This window comes from Mus caroli, chromosome 13, assembly GCF_900094665.2.
Source record: "Mus caroli chromosome 13, CAROLI_EIJ_v1.1, whole genome shotgun sequence".
Taxonomy (NCBI): Eukaryota; Metazoa; Chordata; class Mammalia; order Rodentia; family Muridae; genus Mus; species Mus caroli.
The window spans coordinates 63,535,799-63,555,262 of NC_034582.1; the positions used below are offsets into that span (position 1 = coordinate 63,535,799).

The 19,464-nt window shown below is 42.0% G+C and overlaps 1 protein-coding gene across 1 annotated transcript in view; it reads right to left on the bottom strand.

Moving 5' to 3' along the window:
- Window positions 1-19,464, bottom strand: part of Adcy2 (adenylate cyclase 2) — a 389,152-nt gene that overhangs the window by 160,007 nt on the left and 209,681 nt on the right. Inside the window, exon 4 of the mRNA XM_021179908.2 lies at window positions 17,170-17,319. Coding sequence (XP_021035567.1) covers window positions 17,170-17,319 — 150 coding nt within the window. The remainder of the gene's footprint in view (window positions 1-17,169; window positions 17,320-19,464) is intronic.

Sequence of the window (19,464 nt, forward strand, 5' to 3'; positions counted from 1 at the left end):
GAAACTTTTGATCCAGGAAAACTCACTAATACTGATATTGAGACAAAGCACCTCTGAGTGTGTCCTAATGTGATTGGCGGGAGGGAACAAGAAGAATGACCTAAAAGGATTTATACAAGGGCAAAAGGATCAAAAAAACTGAAATGGTAACCATTGACACTCCAATAATGTCTTTCTCACTCACAATGACAAAGAATGGAGGGAGCAGAAACTGTGGTTGGGATATAGTCCATGAGAGAAGAATCTATTTCCAATAAACAAAGAAACAAACAATCCACTCCCAAACCCACCAGAGATCCAGAGACAAACCATTACTCATGCAGGGTAAAATGTTTTCATTTGATCAGTGTATTTAGATACTACTTGAGCATAGACATTAAGAAATGTGCAAAAAAAGTTACCCCCCCCCTTCCAAGAAGGAAAGTGGTAAGTCAGAGGAAGCAAGGAGAATACTATTGATACTACTGACCAGACAGCTCAGAAAGAAAATATCTTTCTCACATTATTAAAAGAAGACCATAAACATGCATTACTGGGATCATTGAGATAAAAGATAATTACATTGCCAAAAATTGGCAAGTATATTCCAGGATGCAGCAAATACAGATCCCTGTGCCAGAAATAGCTTTGTTGTAGAGTTGCTGGCCAGTGATCCTGTAGATCTCCTAAACATTATAGGCTAATGCCAATGCTATTGATTATGCTCTAGAATTTGAAACTTAAAAGACACCATGCATTTGAGTCACAGAACATAAAAATATTAAGTTGTACTCAGTAGTGCCTTGAAAGCTTCATCTCTACTGGTTAGAGTTTATAGTGCTGGAAAGCTCTATTCATGCTGTCTGAGAAGAAAAGTAACAAGCCATGAACCCTGTGAGCTATGATGATGACTGATCTGGAAAGATATGTGTACTGGTACAATAGTGGCATAAAAATCACAGGAATAACCAACCATTCTCTGATTGTGTTCCATCCCAGTCCATGTGATGACTGATACCTAGAATCACTTTTGGACTAAGAACCCATAGCTAGACTTGCTATAGGTTCTAGGGGAGAATCTGCTACCATTATTGTGCTCAATGGATAGAACATTAAAGTAACTTCTAATGACTTATTTCTGTACTTATAGATTAAGACACTGCTCAACTCTTACCAGAGAAGCTCCTATTTCCAGTAGATGATGATCAACACAGAAGTCTACAACTAGACAAGCAGCCGGGGAAGAGAGACTGTAGAATGCTCAGCGTGAAGTGTAACAAATTTATCGAATTCTCTCCTCCTATGGCTAATTGCAGAAGAGGGGGTAGAAGGACTAGAAGAGCCAGGTGAGTTAAATGAACACAGGGTGGCAGTGTCCTTTGGATATAGTAGAGCAGTTGCATATGTGAACTCACAGCAGTTATGACAGCATGAGCAAGCACCATGCAAGTTCATGCATGACCAGGACAGAGAGGGGAGGTGAACATGCAGTCCTACCCCTCACTGAGGAGCTATTGGCAGTTGATATCTCTATTTTAAGAATGTTGCCAATAGTAGGTTGACCACACCCAAGTGGAAGGCCCCACACCAATGAATATATGAGCAGCACAAATTGGAATTGATAGTGGAAAAAGGGAACAACCTTGATCCATGTTCACGTAGGCAACTCTGAATGAATAAAGGAGGTCTCAAAGCAGACTAACAGTGATGTTTGAAAGTGATTAGTTTATGTATATGATGACTCATTCAAGTTGGAATTTCTTAACCCTACATAGGCTTGGAAGCAGCCCTGTTTTTCAGTTTTAGCAGAGTTTGAGTTAGAGAATGCTCAATGATGAGTTATACGCTAGAGGAATTTGCCCAACTATAGGCAAATGCAAAGTATTCTGAGAGAGCATTTAAGCAGCCAGATGTGTTGGCATACATTTTAAATCTCAACCTATGATAATAGAATGGCTTTCTTGTTTTTTTTTTAAACTGGGGTTTGATTTTACACCTAGATCTTTGTAGACAAGAACTTTCTTGATGAGCTGTTACCCAAATCAATGGTAGCTAATTTTGATTGTCATCTTGATGAGATATGAGATCACCTAGGAGACACACTTCTGGGTGTTCCCATGAGGGACTGACTGAGGTAAGATGACCTATTTTCAGAGTAAGAGATGCTTATTAGCAGGGAGCCCAGATGCAAAAAGGTTCAAGGGAAAAGCTGAAAATTGTGCTTGCTTCACTCCCTCTTGGGAAAATGTGGTTAATGCTGCTGCTCCTGCTGTTATCACCAGGCTCATTTCATCAGACTTCCACCATGGATTAAAGGCTGGAGTCTCCTCAGGAATCTTCTAGGCCTTGGCACCATCTGGAGGTCATGCTATCTAGCGTTGTGGATGGAGTAACTGATAGGTTTACAGCCTCTCCAGTGTGCAGACCACCATGTTGGACTATTTGTATATTTAACTATGTATACATACATAAAGTTGAGTTTTGGAAGTTAAAAGTAAGATGTGATTCCTGGGTCTGATTAAATTAGCAGAGCACTCACCAACAAGAGAAAACAGAATAGATTAACATCTAGTCCCATGATCACCTATGCTATTTTTTTTTATATTGGGAGTTTTCTGCTTTATTTCTTCATTTTGTACAATTCCAGTCTTAGCATTAGACAGAGTTTTATAGAGTCTGTGAATCTTGGAGCAGATCAAATGGGTAGTTTGGTTCCACACGACACAAAATCCTCTTTGCCTTGCCCCCTGTTAGATGCTTGGCTCTTGAATGGGACACCCATAATAGTTGGTGGCTTCAAAGAGATCAATGGGTTCCAGAGGAGTTGGCTGAGAGAGAGAGATGGATGAAGGATATGAGCCAACAATGAGATGACAGGGTCCACCTTCCTCATCTTTCTTTACATGGTCACCCCAAATAAGGACAAAAAATATCCACCAAGTTCAAAACATTTTATGACCTATGAAAAAAAAATGTATTTTCCCAGCTCATCCTTAGGTAAGGGATTCATTAGCCATCCTCAGACTCACCATGCCCTCTTTCATGCATAGAGATAGATAACAAGAGATGAAATTATTAAACTCAGTTTATAAAAAAAGCCAGCTAAACTACCATGAAATTTGAATATTTCTCTTTTTACACATAAAAATATTCTTGATCTGACCTGTTTCATGCTGCAGTCTGATAATTCTTCCTTCCCAGTCAAGTCAAATAAAATTGTGAGGTCGAACAAAGTAAAAGATAGTGGCTATCAATGCTTATGTGCAGTCCTGAAGTGAAAATTTTCCTTAAGGACATAAAACACATAAACCTCAAACTTGAATTAAAGACAAGCTTAGTTTTTTCCCATTGCTCATCTGAAATGTTGAGAAGTCCATCGATTCTCTCCGGGGGGTGGAATTTTCTACATTCAGCATCCATCATATGAGCTGATGAAGTATTAATCATCAATGGAAGGCTTTTTTCCTATTTTTCAACAAAGCCTTCAAGTTTGAGTCATTATTTATTTTCAGGATGAACATTCTCAAGGAAGCATCTTGTCACCAGGGCTTATGTTTTCAGTCTTCCATGATCTTCTGTTCTCTTTAATGGTAAGAATCAATTACGCACATGTTGCCTTCTATCTTGAAAGACCATTTGTGACAGCAACTCCTATGTACAAAGCCAGGCCTTGCTTTGCTACTGAAGTTCAGCAGAACAGATGTGAAATAGGTGAAGAATTGAATTCATCAACATAAACATCTCAGTTTAAAGCTTCATCCTCATGCAGACTGGGATCGTAACTGTATCCATGAACCAAGGGTTTCAAAAAAGATGGAATGTGTGGTTTTTTTCAGCAGATTTACCTAGCAGGCTACTATGACTTCAAGATAATAGTCTGTCTTTGATATGTAAATTATATAACTTATTTTTTTTTTTTTTGNTTTTTTTTTTTTTTTTTTCGAGACAGGGTTTCTCTGTATAGCTCTGGCTGTCCTGGAACTCACTTTGTAGACCAGGCTGGCCTCGAACTCAGAAATCCGCCTGCCTCTGCCTCCCGAGTGCTGGGATTAAAGGCGTGCGCCACCACATGAATAAGTTCTCTGCCTACACATTCTTCTGGGAGGAGCCAGACTGCTTCCATATCAGGCTACACAAACTCAAGTTCACAGACATTGGTCAGACAAAATGAGGCTAGAGACTAGTAGGGAAAGAGCTTGGGTTTGGAGGACACGAAATTTCTAATACTGCTATCCACCTTTGTTTACTGTTTGAACATTTAAATAGGTCAGTATCACCCTTTTGATTAGTGATTAGGTAAGCCTCACTATGGGAAAGTGTCTGGTTGTAGTGGTTGGGCTCCCTCCGCATATCCCTGAGGTTTCTAATATCCAAGGATAGGAGTCAGAAGAGAGAAGCAGAAATGTATGATGATTTTCCCAAGATAGTATTAGTATGTATGTTGGGAGCCACAAGTGATTAGAGAGTGTGAACTCACAGCCCTTGTAACCTAGGAACTTGTGTTCTACTTATAGGATGCTGATCTGCTGAAACCAGATGTTGTTGTTCTTGTTCTTGTTGTTTTTGAGGCAGGGTCACTGGCAGATCTGGAACTCACTATGAAGACCAGGGCGCCAGCCTCTGTGACCCAAGTGCTGGGATTGAAGGTATGTTCTCCCAAGCCTTGCTTAAACTGCTATTTTCAACACTGTCTTTGCGATGTAACTTCACCGGCTTCAGATGCAAAGCTTTAAACTTTTCTGATGCTTGAGTTTTTGTCTTAACCACTTCTCTTTATTTCCCATACACTCTTGTGAATGCTTTGTTTTCCTTCATAGCTTTTATGTTATTTACCTTAAAATTACCTTTTAATTGTTTTACCTTGTCTAAAACCTTTGTTAGCTAATAGCATAGAGGATCTAATACAGAAGATATTACACATAGCAGTGCGTGATAATATACGAACAAAACAATCAATATTACTTCCTATCCCTTCTGTAAAATCAATGATTCTGAATAAAAGAAAAAAAGTGAGAATACACAGCATAATGCATCAGAAAATGTATGAAATACACTGGGAATAGGCAATACATAATTTAAACAGTATTGTCAAAATGATATGCACTACAATAGGAAACATATCTCTGATTCCTGTGGGGTGCAGAGAACCCTTTAGCAAACACTATGCTGCATTCTTTCATTTTCAGTGCTACATAGAAAAAAAAAAGAGTTGTTCCCTTTAGGAGACAGGTTGTCTGTGGTTCACAGATGTGTTGTCATACCATCTGTCTCTCCTTGGTGTATATGCCCCAGATCCATATCAGAGAAGGTAAGAGGGAGGGAAAGGGGGAAGGAAGCTCCAAACTCACTGAATGGCCTTCCAAATCTCCCATTTTTTCTTATAAAACCTCAGCTATTTCATCATCTTTTCACATCTTACATGATTGGTCCAGGCTCCTGGAGGCGACTGCTGAATGCTCTTCCCACCAGGACACCTTTAGCCTTTGACTTACTGGATTGATAGCCCTACATACCATATTATCTTTGCTTCCACTGAAACACGAAATCTGGATTTTCTTTCATGTGGTGATTTCGTATAATCATGCGCTGCCCTTATTTTAACAATAAGCTTTCCCCTCTCACTTTAGAAACAGGGCTGGTTCACCTTGGACACAGTTTCTTGTTTCCTCAAGGTGAGTACTGCAAATGTCTGCCTGGAATGGTCCCGTTGGTTGGTGCCCATCTCTCCCACTTCCCCATGAGCCATCTGGATGCTCTGTATTATTCACTTCAGTGATTGTCTGGACTGTATGTGTTATGAAGATGTATAGCGCCGACTTCTCCCTAGTGGCCAGCTGCGGTCCAAGTACATGCAGGCAGTGCTTGCTTGCTCCAAACACTCCAAGTAAGTCTTTCTTAAGCAAAGCTGCTTGAAAGGCTCCCAAACCCAGCAGGACTCTGTCTCACAACACTCACATGCATTCCTTCTCCTGAGCTCCACTCCTGTGCGAGATCCTCTCTCTTATGAGGAACACTGCGCTGCTATTTCCTATGATTGGTCATTAGATCTTCCCTGACCTCCAGGTCAGATTTCTCCTGCAGTCGCCATCTTGTAGGAATGAATGGAACCTACTATGCAGGAGGACCACACTGGCACTGACTCCGTGAGCACACCACAGAAGGAAGGGGAGGGTCTGTGACCATGTTAACCAACCATCAGACATGTGGGGTTAGCAGATTTCACAATGTAGAGTAAGCCTCTTATTAGTGGTTTCCACAACGTACAGTGAGCCTGTGATGATAAATCCAACATGCTCCCTTTCCTGGTAAAAAGCATATTATACTTTATGAGTAATACTCAGCAAAAATAAAAACAAAAACATGTTGGAGGTCACAGAAGCCTTTGAAATGTTTCTCCTGTAAGTGATGGACATCAGAGGTGTGAATGGTAAAACCGGAATGGCCGAGTTTTGAATTGGTGTCTTAATATTAATTACTTAAATTTTTCTTTCTATTGGTTTTTACTCACATCAACTTGGGTCTCCCCATTTGATTATCCCTTTCCTGTTATGCACTTCTGAAAGTGCCAAGAAGACCCATCTTAAGAATGAAGTCACCTCCCTGAAATATTAGAAGTTTCCAGGGCGTCAGCACCAGCAAAGCCAGTGTTCTTCCTAGGACACCATTCTGGGCTCCGGCGTCTTTCAGACATTACCAACAGTGTTAGCTTGTCACAGTGTGGAGGATAGAACTGATTTCCTGATGCTTCTCTCAGTAGACTGGCATGTTCCAACTGGCCATTGAAGGTATTGCTGAGGTTTCTCACACAGAGGAAACTTCTAGAGTTTTAATTCACCCTTAGACTTTTGACTGCCATGGTAGAAAGAGATATTTGCAAACATTTGATCACTAAGACAATCTCTTGTTTTATTTTATTTTTCTTTTAGAGGAACATCATTCTCTTTAAGGAATGAATACATAGTTGTGAATGCTCTCTGTAAACTTCTAGAATCCTCTACACTTCTGTTCTTCCTTAGATAAGACAGGTGATGATTTTTGGTATCCCCTCTCCACTTTCCTCAATCTTTCACTGTGTGTTTTTTGTTACCCTTAGAAGAATGTTCACAGCACAGCCTTTATTGCCATCTCTAAAAATGGGTTGAGTCTCATTTCTTTTGACTAAAGCACTTGTTTTGAAGATTGTTGATTAATTCCTCCCAGAGTTGATGTTATTTCCCATCTGAAAGCATCCACATGGATACCATTTTGGTACAGTTTTCCTGAAGTTTCTCCATGAGTCATACCATCCCAGTTTCCTGAGACTACAATACTATGAACTGGAGTAGAAACGGCTCATGCCATCATTTCATTTTATTCTGATGGTTTGGGATGGCAGACAAAGTAAAGAGAGCTGTGGCGGGGAGATCTCCAATTGTTTTCTTCCCAACCGTGAAACAAAGTATCTGTTGTAATCTGCACTGTTTTATATTCTAGTAACTAGTGCTGTAAAAATAGAAATGGCCAGCTCCCACATAGCTGTGGACTCTTTGGAAGGAGAAACTCCAAAGAGAAAGGTGTAGTATGATAATTTCTGAAGAGAAAACAGTAGCACAAAGACTACACACAGGAAGCTCCTCTAATTAGGAAGGAGAGCTACACTGGCCAGTGGGTAGAGCAGCAAGGACTCAGGAAGCAGTTAATTCTATGTCCATTTAGCAGAGCTTGAGGCCTGGTTTCACCTCTAGAGCTGATGGCCCAGGCAGCTGTGAGTTCTTGGACTCTTTGATAGCATGAGGCATGAGTTATGTGTTTTAAAGCAGATTTTAAAATCCAACAAGCAAGCAGTTGGTCATTCCCCAAACTATGGTTCTCATGAGAGAAGCTTCTATTTGCAGGAGATGGAGGTCATCACGATCACAGAGCTGCTCATAGCAGAGAATCAGCCTGTGGAGTGCTCATCCCTCCCTGTGGTCAAAGCAGAAGAGAGCAGGCAAAAAGATTGTAAGAGCCAGAGGTGGGGGAGGACTTCTGCAAAAGTGTTTCCATGATGTCAAGGCCATGGCACAGATGAACTCAGATGAACTCTGGCTACTTTCACAAGACCTGCACAAGATGGAGGAAGCCAACGTCCCAGCAGGGGTGGGAGAGGAACTTAATAATTCCCAACACTAACTGAGGAGCTATTAGGAATGGATGACTTCTGGGGTAGAGACTGTCACATGTCTGCAAATGTGACCTCCTGATAGACTGCACATGCTCCAGTAGATGGCCCTGCAGTCATGTTCATACAGGCAGCACTAAGTGGACTCTGTGGGCTTAGAGACAGAATAAATGCAGCCGGAATGGAATCCTGGTGGAAGGCTGAGGGTAGTGGGATATGAGTTTGATCAAAAGACATACTCATGCATCAAATTCTCTAGCAATAAATAAATGAACCGCTGTGACAGAAAGGATAGATGTTAGATGTCCTTGTCGGGAGGAGACACTAAAGACAACAGTGGACACTTACTAAAGCAGACACAGTACAAGCAGTTGCCAGGAACAAGGGAGTCTTTAGTTACTAATTTCTGAGGATGCAAGAATTGAGCAGAGCAGGCATATCTGAGCCAAACTATAAACACAGTACAAGCTGACTCGGGCTGCTCATGTTCTGCTGTGCACCATATGATCAAGTTCCTGAAACCGATTTTGCAGAAAAGTTGCTACTTCAGTTCTCCAGGATCTGCAGTGGGGGGTTGTGGGACTCAACAGCTCCAACTCGTCCTACTTTCCCATGTTCAACTTGGCTTTATGGGATGGGGACCACTATCAAGATGCCATCTTTGCTTCTAACTGCCATTGCTGAGAAAGAGCCTTGGGGTGAACAACAATCCTTCCCATCAGCGTATCCCTCCCCTTTCCCACACAGTCCGTTCTGCTGATAAAGAGCAAGTTTGACTATGGAGAGATGGGTCTTATTTTATGTGCATGGGTGTTTTGTTTGCACGTATGTTTTGTGCCACATGTGTGCTCTGCCATGGAGACTGAAAAGAAGGTGTTGGATCCCTGAAACTGGGGTTATTTGTGGTTGTAAGCTTCCATGGGGTGCTGAGAATTGAATCCCGGTCCTCTGGAAGGACAGCCACTGCTCTTAACCAGCCACAGGAACAGAATTCTTGGTTAATTATTTTTGTCTTGACAAACCATCAAGCTTGTGCTGTTTAAACTTAACATACAGCACAAGGATAGATGCCATTGCATGACACCCTTCATCAATGGTCATGTAAACACAGGCCAGGATGGCTGCTTACTTCTGTTACCCAGGGCTAATGCACAGCAGTATAAGGACAGGGACACTTCTGTGTAGCTTTAAGGGCATTCTGGTTACTGGAAGTGCCATTTAATGATTACAAGTAATCAGTCATGACTTTCATCTAGAATTCCCTCATGACAAGTAAGCTGTTAACACACTTCCAGGGATTGCTCCAGGAAACCCATGCAGAGCCAGCACAAGAGGCAGAGGACCTAGAAACCATACTTATTTACAAACAGTGGGGATTTTTGTCACTTAACTTCGACAGCTTCTAAATTTACAGGGAAATGGCATAAGTTGTGGGTGGAGTTGTTACGGGAATAAGCAGAAGAGTGGTCAGATTCTACAAAAACATCATTGTCCAAATCCATGGGATGTATTGTCTTATGTATTAAATGGGAACTTTTCTGTTTGTTTTTGAAGAAGGTTCTCATGTGCTTCAGGCTGGCCTAGAACCACGTAGCTGAATGTGACCTTGAACACTAGATTCCCCCACTTCCTCATCCCAAGCACTGGGATGACAGGTATGTGCCTGTACACTCAGTTTTGTGCAATGACTGAGCTCAAACCAAGGGTTTCATATCAACAGAGCTACACTGCCAGCAACTGGGCATGTTTTTAGGTGTTGTGAAATTTAGGAGGAGTATACTTGGCTATCTAGGTGAAGCCAATGTCATTGTAAGGGTCATCAGAAGGAGAGACCTCAGGACCAAAGTCAGAGCAGGAAGTTGGTGGGACAGATGAATCAGAAGGTGGTGGGGGCGGGGGATGGGGTCTATCATGTTGCCTTTGTGGAGGAAGGCAGGGGCTAAAAGCTAATGGTTGTTGAAAGCTTCTAGAAGGTTAGAGAAGTAAGACAAAGTGTTCTTTTCGTCTGGAGAAGGGAGGTCAGTGGGTTTGTATTTCTAAAGTCTAGAACCACCAGCTCTTAAAGCTGTTTTGTATTCAGCTATCAAGAATGGCACTTGTTAACATCAGCAGTGGGAAACTGATACAATGTTGTATCTAAAGCTAAGCACACCACCTGGCACCAGGAGAAGGCAGTGAAATGTTAGTTGCTGCACGCTTATTTCCTGTCTCTAAAGGCACCAAAATTTAGAGTATACATATAGAACAGCTTTAGCATTAGGCTGTTTAATGATGCACAGTGCATTCTTAGTCTCTGTTGTCCTGTCTATTTACAGGTGAGTGTACTTGTTGTCTACCAATCGGGGTTGTACTGAAGATGTTTGCTTTTTTCTTTGAACTTTAAAGGAGGAAAGAAAGTCTGAAAACAATGGCAGAAAAGAGACCCATTCTACTGACCTCCCAACAGGGTTCTGAATCCAGGCATATCAGCCTCCACTGTCTAGTGTTTCTTACTGGATGTGTGTATTATCTGTAGAACCTACACTAAAATAAATCATAGGTAAGCAGGTGTACTGGCTGGTTGTGCATCAACTTGACACAAGCTGGGGTTATCACAGAGAAAGGAGCTTCAGGTGAGGAAATGCCTCCATGAGATCCAGTGTGGGGCATTGGGCTATACACAGACAGTCTGGTCTCAAGTCCAGCTGAGGTGGAACCCCGGGACCCAGTAGTGATAATTCACCTAGATGGGACAGAAGGAGTTCTCTCATGTCTCCTGGACCCTGGATTCTGTCAAAGTTACCGCCCCACAGCCCCTACAGGAGAAGCTTGGCTTTTAGTCACATAGGCAATGTCCCAAACTTCTGACCTTCAGGCTAAACTCCTTCCCAGTTACCTAGCAACAGTAAAGATAACAGCATACCATAAGAGGGGCTGCTTGGCCCCACCTCACTCTCTTACTCACCTTACTCTTCTTATCTCCTCTCCTCACTTCTCTCACTCTCTTCCTCTCTCTCCCTCCTACTCTAGCCTTTCTTCTCTCTCTCTCTTTCCCCTTTCTCTCCTTTTGGCCATGGCCGGTCTCTCTCTCTTTCCACCTTTTCTTTTCCCCCCTGCCTTTCTACAATAAAGCTCTAAAACCATAGACTGTCTCTGTTCATCAAGGCCCTCCCCAGCATGGGAAACTCTCTCCCTCGGCCCTCTCTCTCATAACCCCAGAGCTACAGGGTCTCGCCTGGGGCCCCCACTCGGGGGCTGCCCCTTGTCCACTCCCCCTCCCCATCAACTTGGGTCAGTGGCTTAGATGCCCACTGGGGACCGAGTGGAAAGCGTCTGGCAGCCCTCCTGCATCTGCCTGCCCAGAGCATAGGAGGAACTCTGGCCGGACATGTGCTATTTTCCCTCCCCACTCTTTCCCCGAACCCCCTTTAATTTCCACAATCCAGTTGTAAGGCATTTTCTCAATTAGTGATCAATGTGGGGGTACCAGCTCTGAGCTGGTAGTCGTGGGTTCTATAAGGAAGCAAGATAAGCAAGGCAGGGGAAGCAAGCCAGTAAGTAACATCCCTCCATGGCCTCTGCATCAGCTCCTGCTCCCTGACCTGCTTGAGTTCCAGACCTGACTTCCTTTGGTGATCAACAACAACATGGAAGTGTAAACTGAATAAACCCCTTCCTCCCCAACTTGCTTCTTGGTCATGATGTTTGTACAGGAATAGAAATTCTGACTAAGACAACTTGTAATGTCTTTAAAATAATGACAACATACGGACTAATGAGGATTTATTTTCTCTCCTTTCTAGTCCTGCCCTTCTCTCACTCTCTCTCTCCTTATTCTTTATTTCATGAGCAGGGTTTCACTTTCTAGATGAGCCTCTCCTGGAACTTGCTATGTAGCCCAAGCTGTCCTTGAATTTATGGCAATCCTTTTGCTTCACCTTCCAAACTACTGGGATTACAGGGCTGAGTTCCTATGCCCAGTCGGCTTCTCTCTCTACCCTGAAAAAGAAATCAGTGTGTACTCTCATAGAGGCAGCATCAATTTCAATTGCTATAGCAGTTAAGAGAAAGGATTCTTGTTTTGCTCTGTAGCCAGCTCTCAACAATTCCTGAGAGTCAATTACATACTCCAGAGAGAAGCTGTTCCCAGGTCTGACAGAGAAGCATCAGTTATACTATGAGATGCTCAACTGTGACTGTAGCTTTTCCTGTAGAAGCTGAAGCAGCAGACAACCATCAAAATGCAGAGAAGAACTCTTTAGCCCCTAAAGGGAGCCTTCATTCTAATGCCTTGCCAGAATTTCTACCTAATAAAAAATAATGACTGTTGCTGCTTTTACATGAGAGCACATTTAAGGCAAACAAACAAACAAACAAAAAACCCACAAAAACCCAACCAACCAAAAACAAAATCAACAAAAACCAAGCAAACAAAAAACCCCAAAACATATACAAAAACCTCGAAAACAACAAAAATCCCCATCTCTAAAAATACTCCTATCAAAAACTTTTATTTCCTTTTTGCTCAAAACTTTATATTACCAGATAGATGCTTTATTTATGTATTAATAGTAATGCCTCAAAGACTTCTCATTTGCATGTAGGGAAAGAATCACAGAACTTGAACAAATGCTTCTAGAATTGGGTGATTCCTTATACATGTCCTGGGAGCAACAGCTGTTTATAGATCTCTTCCAGGTTGAAGAGGGTTGTCTCCTGGTGACCCACCTTCTGCTTTTCTCTCTTAGGCATGAGGAGATGAATTCGTTCAGCTAATCAAGATTACGGTCTCTCAGACTTGTGGGATATCAGCTCACTTTGCGGCGTCTGCCATGTGACGTTATGTTGCAGTATTTATTGTCTAAGTAATGAGGGCCAAAATAATTTTCTAGTTAGACAGCATGAATCTTCCTGGATAAAGGACTTACAAGGATATTACTACTTACTATAGTGACTGTGTAAATCAATGGAATTTACTGGAACCTGATGAAAGAAATGATATGCACAGCCCAAGGAAGGGGACATGGAACCTAAGACCTCAGTCTGGATTGTGGCACCACATGGGTCTTGGGACCTCTGGGATTAATCCTTGGGCTGTGCATTTCTCTCTCTCTCTCTCCCCGCCTCTTTCTCATCTATGTGGTGTCTGTGTGTGGTCTGTGTGGTGGTGGTGGTGTGTGCGTGCATGGATATTTAGATTCTTGTGTGTGAATGTAGTCATGTACATGTAGACCATAGCAAAGTGTGGAGAGAAAAGGACAACCCAGGTGCCAGAACCAACCTTCCACCTTGTCTGAGAGAGGGCCTATTTATTTATTGATTTTAGCTGTTTGAGCTAGGCTGTCACCTGTGATCATTCAGGATTTCTGTCTCTGCTTCCCACCTTCCCACAGGAACACTGAGAGTAAAGATTCTTCTGTCTGTCTGTCTGTCTGTCTGTCTGTCTGTCTGTCTTGTAGGAATTCATACTCAGGTCCTCATGTCTGAATGGCAAGTGAGCCATTCAGACATACCCACTGAGCCATCTCCGTAGCTCTATTTTAAGCAGACTGAATTCTATTTTAAGCAAGATGATTTCTTTGTCTTATTTAATAATCTGCTCTGGAAAAAAAAACCACGTATTCTCATTCTAGAAAAACATTTTCTGAATTCCTAACAGGAAAAGTATTTTCCAGGAATCAGTCTCTGGAGATGGACTCCCAGCTTCTCAGACCATTAACAATTGATGGACCAAACTCTATTATATTAAACATCTTTAACAGATGTTTCTGCTCCCTTAATCTTTCCTCTTGATTATCTCTTGATTATAAAGGATCTCTGCCTTCTCTTATAAAATTTCCAGTGAATCTCTCCCCTTCTGCTACCTCCCAAGAGGGTCACATAGTCTCTGGCCCCTGGGAACCCATGACCCAGTAGCTGGGTGTGGTGACTGTGATCACATAGACTGCCAGAACACTTAGGCTCCTTGGCTCAGAGAGACAAGAATGCTATGTTCTTCCCAAGCTCTGGGCCATGCCAAGGAAATATGATGTGTTGATGATGTCAGTAGCCTGAATCACTGCTTTTGTCAAAGCTGTGACTATAAACATTAGGCTCTGTAATCTGCCTACTTGGAATTCAGTTTCCTGTAGCTTTAGTGCTATTTTGAAATAGAGCCTAGAGGTGATGAGAAATAAAGTTAACTGTTTCTATCTGGACCAAACTTATGAAACTCCAGCCTTTGATGTTTTAATTATGTGTTTATGTATGTGTTTGTGGGGGGTATGTCAACATGATGTGGTTACCCATGGAGGCCTGAAGAGGGGGTCAGAGCTAACAAACTGGAATTACAGGTAGTAGTGAGTTGTCCTACATAGGCTAGGAACTGAACTTTGCAAGAGCAGCAAGTGCTCTTAACACCCAAGCAATCTTGGCTGTATTTTCTTTTCAAGAAAAATCTAAAATTCTAAAGTGTTCAAATTTTAGACTATACAGTTGTAGACATGACCAATAGACACACAAGAATACTGTGGTGCCTTCTCAGATATAATGATAACAATGAAATGCCCATTACTGTATAGTGATACCCAGGCATGCAGCAATGGACTTGTTAATTTTTCTAGCATGAGAGAGGTGATTAGACCTTCTTCTTGACTTCCTAACTGCATGGGTGGTGCTAAATTATGTAAGAGGTGTAAAGCTAAATCTGGTAGTACTTCAGTGAGGAACCTTTGCTGACCTGAAAGGCATTCTGGGTAAGCTTCTCAGTGACGCAGATGCTTTTGAGTCATCCGTGTTCCTGAAAAGAACACCAGTAACTTCACACATCCATGGATCTGAAACTGAATGGAATTATTTCCTTGGTTTATTCATGATCTATCTGTATGTATACATGGGTTTTTGTTTGTTTGTTTATTTGGTTTGTTTTCTGATTTTTGTTTTTGTCTCCCTAGGAAACCTCAAAACAAAACAATCATGTTATAGTGGAACCAATTGTGAATGAGAAGGGATGTCTACTGACATTGTGGAATCTTCTAGAACCCCAAAATTAAACATGACTGGGCACACGGATATCAAAAAACCCTAAATAGCTACTTAAGTAAACAACTATCTATGGTTTTGATATGTCTAGTAGATAGTTAAGTTAGCTATTAGCAGGCTTGAATGTTGTTGGAAATGGACCCCTTTCTTCATAATCAGTAGCTTATAGAACCAGGAATGGAGACAGCAGGATTCTGATTACTGAAGAAAGAAAAGAGGTGGGTAGAGAGGGATAGCAGGAGGGAGGAAGGAAGAGAGAGAGAAAAATAGATGAGGGAATTTGAGTCTCTCTCTGGTTCTGAGAGGAAATATGATATTCTGAATTTCCCAGAAGCCTGCAAAATTTACTTACTAGGTTAACGCTTTCTGGTAAGGGGAAAGAACATTTCATTGTCCCTCCCATAAGACTCAATCTAGATGGGATGCCATTCACCTACACAGGAACATACTGATCAGTAAGGTCTGCCAGTTTTAGAGATGTTAGAGATGACAGTGTAAAGCTCACTCCTGATGGACGCCAGCATGCTGCTCTCCTCTCTCTGATTGCATGGTCATACTGGAAGACCACTCTGATCTGCAATGGTCCATCCCTTCAGCCACTGGACACTCTCGCCCCTTGAGAGGTTTCTAGTTTACTCTGTAATAAATTCTGTCTTTGTATGCTATGATGCATTTCAACTGATTTCTTTCATCAGAGACAAGCATTATGGAGCTAAGGGATTTTATCATGAGACCTAGGTATAAGAACCAGGATGGATATATACATAGACAAATGAATTTAACATGAATTTAATGGGAGGTAAAAATATTTAAAAATATACACAAGATTTGCCAGTAATAGCGGTGAGACCCTGCTGTTCTCACCTAGAACCATGCCCAGCACAAATGCTGTTCAACAGATATTTACTAAACAGACGAGCTGATGTTTCCAGTTTGAAAAACTAAAAACCTGATTATTATTCTCAAATTTATATACAAACAGAAGTCCAGGGCTAACACTTAAGTGATAATTTTCCCTCCCACCACCAAAAATACATTTTGATGAAATTTATAGAAGATGTTAATTTAATACAACTTAACACAGTATCTATATTTGGACTATGGTCCATAGAAAACATGGTGGCCAGTGATACAGAAGAAGAACTCAGAGTTCACAGCCAGGTACAGCAATCGCCACTTTCTGTGTCATTCAGACCGTGCGATGGTGAATGTCCACTGTCCACTTGACTGGACTTGAAATCAGCATGGAAATGCGCAGCTGGGCGTGTCTGCAGGGTTTTCCAGCAAGGTGACTGACAATGAAAGAGCTAATTTGAATGTTGGTGGGACCACACTGTGGACTTGGGTCACAGAAAGCATAAAAAAAATAAATACATAAATAAAAGCGAGCTGAGCACCAGCATCCATGTCTCTTGGCTTCCTGTCTGTGGGCACAGTGTAAGCAGCTGCCTCACACTCTGGCTACAAGACTTCCCTGCCATAACAGACAAAGCCTTTAAACTATGAGTACTAAATAAACCCACCCTTACTTAAGGTGCCTGTGTCAAACTTTTTCTTACAGCAATGAGAGAAGCCACAAACACCGCATCATGCAACCACCTAAGATAAGGGATATCCATTCATTGCAAGACTGTGGGCGAGTTTTTCCTCTAGTGTGTCTGGTATATGTGTTTCTGCCCACTTTGTAGGACACCGCATGCTTTGACTGTACACACCTCTCAATGTTTCTATCAGTTCTGCTTTGCACTGTTTCAATACAGTGAAGGTAATTCCCCATGTACATTTCTATACACCACTCTCACCGTCATCACAGGGCAGCCGTAGACAACTCAATGGGCAGACACCATCTCCTAATGAAACTCCTTCCTGATGCTAAAGTGATTCAGGAGGATGTACATGACCAATGGAGTGGAAAATAGCTGCTGCCACCCTGCCATGACGTCACGGTCCTGCTTATACCAAGACGAATGCTTGCCACTAATGTTAATTAATAGCTGGCATCCTAGAAATGCCCAAGATAGTACAGATATAGGATTAAAAACACATTTTACCTGCTGCCGTTTTTCAAATTCCAGCTTGATCCGGGACTTGATGCAATTACAAGTGTCCCGATAGGTTTGCTGCAGGGCAAGTTCCATGAGGTGCTTATGGTAAGCTCCCGCCAAGTTCCCACAGATGAAAATGATCACGTTGGCCAGTATCTAAAGAGACAAAAGCAGGCATTTAATATGATAAGTATCTCTTGCTTGTAGACCCAACAGAGGCAGACTGTATGTATAACAGGAATAATCTTTAAAAAAAAAAGACTCAGAATAATTTTTACTTCTGCTTCTCAATTGACGTTGGCATTCTGGTTTGCCAAAAACCAACCCAACCCAACCCAAACAAACAAACAAAGCATCTCTTAGGATTCTATCCCCTCTGGCATGCTTGCCCCTTAGGGTCCCTCCCTGGATTTTAGACTCAACCCTTTGGGTTTTGTTTTTGTTTTTGCTTTTGTTTTTGTTTTATGCAATGTGATCATGATACCTGCATTTTGCACCCAGCACAGGGCTTGCAGCCTTAGGGACTTAATACAACTCTCTTGTCTGCTTTCAGGACAAGCGTACATGATCCCTATCTATTGCATTTATTCCAAGAAGGGAGGTACATGGAGGAAAGCTTCCCCAGCCAACCTGGAGTCTACCCCTCTGCTACACAGTTTCAAGTTTGTTACACAGCACCGTTGCAATAAGCTGACAGATGCTGTCTTCTCTCAAAATGTATCCACTAAACCTCATAAGTGATTCTTTTGTTTATAGACAAGTAAGGGGGCATTTTAACAAAATAGCTGTGATTCTTTTGATGAGTAAAAGTGTGTTCAAAGAATTTAGATGGAAAAGGATAAAAATATAGAAGGAATCTGAAAACTGCCCCAACTTCCTTGCCCCGGAAGAGGCTTTCTGTCCAGAGGGCAGACTTCACCTACTTCACATTCCTATTTTAAAATTTGGTTCAAAACTTATTTGGTCAAGATACTCATCTTGTTTATAAAGGGCAGACTTCACGTTTACTGCAGCTGTATGCTTCGACTGTTTAATGTAGCATAAAATAAAAGGTGTCTGAGATTACAGAAATGATGTGTAGGCAGGTTTCCAAATTCTTAGTTAGTATTCAGTTCTATGACTCATTTAGTTATGTCTGTATATGTCTGTATTGCTCGATACTACTGTGTTAATATTCCATGTGCTTGCATTCTGCCACAGATGCCAACCTCATGTATAAAACCGTGACTTCCTCTCTGATCATTGCTTTAGACTCAGTTACTAATAACGTGAGAAGTCAAAAGCCAGATATATTTTTGTGCTTGATTTATGTTACAAATTTGCTCTCAAGACGCATCCCCTTTATGTTCCCATCAGCAAGGGGTGGCAATGGCCTATCCACTGTGCCCTTGTCATCTAGCACATGATTTGGTCACTGCCAGCTCCTCAGGTCTCAGAGCTGAATTTGCTGGTCTGCCCAGGAGACGGACAGGCACACCACATGACTGTAATTCTAACATGACAAATCACTTAGAGTTTCAGTGCCATCCAAAAGGCATTGTTTCCAAAGGCTTCATGTTCCCCAGCAGACACAGTGGACAGGAGATTTATTCCCACACCTTTGACATTTCTCAGATTTGAGCTCCAGAGAATTGTGGGTATAGTCACTTCAGCCTCTCTGACCAAGAGGTTTTCTTCTGAGTGTCTCACTGGAGTTTTCCCAAGTAAAATACTGAGGCTAGCAACTTGCTTCATTTTTCTGAACTTAGAGTGGTCATCGGCATCTGCTTTGTTGCTAGCCAAGCTGTGTATCTAATTGAGCCTTTTGACAAGGCTATGGAAGACTTTCATCTGGGGGGGGGGGGCGGTAGGCAGGGGACATACATAACCGTGTTTCCAAAGTAACAATGATAATAAAGGTGGCCATGCTTTTTTGCATCTGCCTAATGCCTTATATCTTGACAGGCTGTGGGCACAGAAGGAAAAGATAGATTGATTTTATGTACCCCAAAGCGCCCTGCGGCATGCAGGAGAATGGAGGGACCAAGCGGGAGTAGAATTAAGATGAGGAGTATGGTGTGATGAACTCATCTCGGAGTTGCTGCTGGTATTCTGTAGAGCCCACAAAGAACTCTACAGACTGGGAGGAACCTTTGGTGCTGCCCTAAGTAACCCACTCGGGAGGTGTAACCCACATGGGAGGCATAGCCCACGTGGGAGGTGAAACTCACGCGGGAGGTGGCAGCTGTTCCATCGCAATCTCAGAACTCAACTCTAAGACATTTTTTTTAATGCAGCCATATTTTATCTCTACTCCTTTAG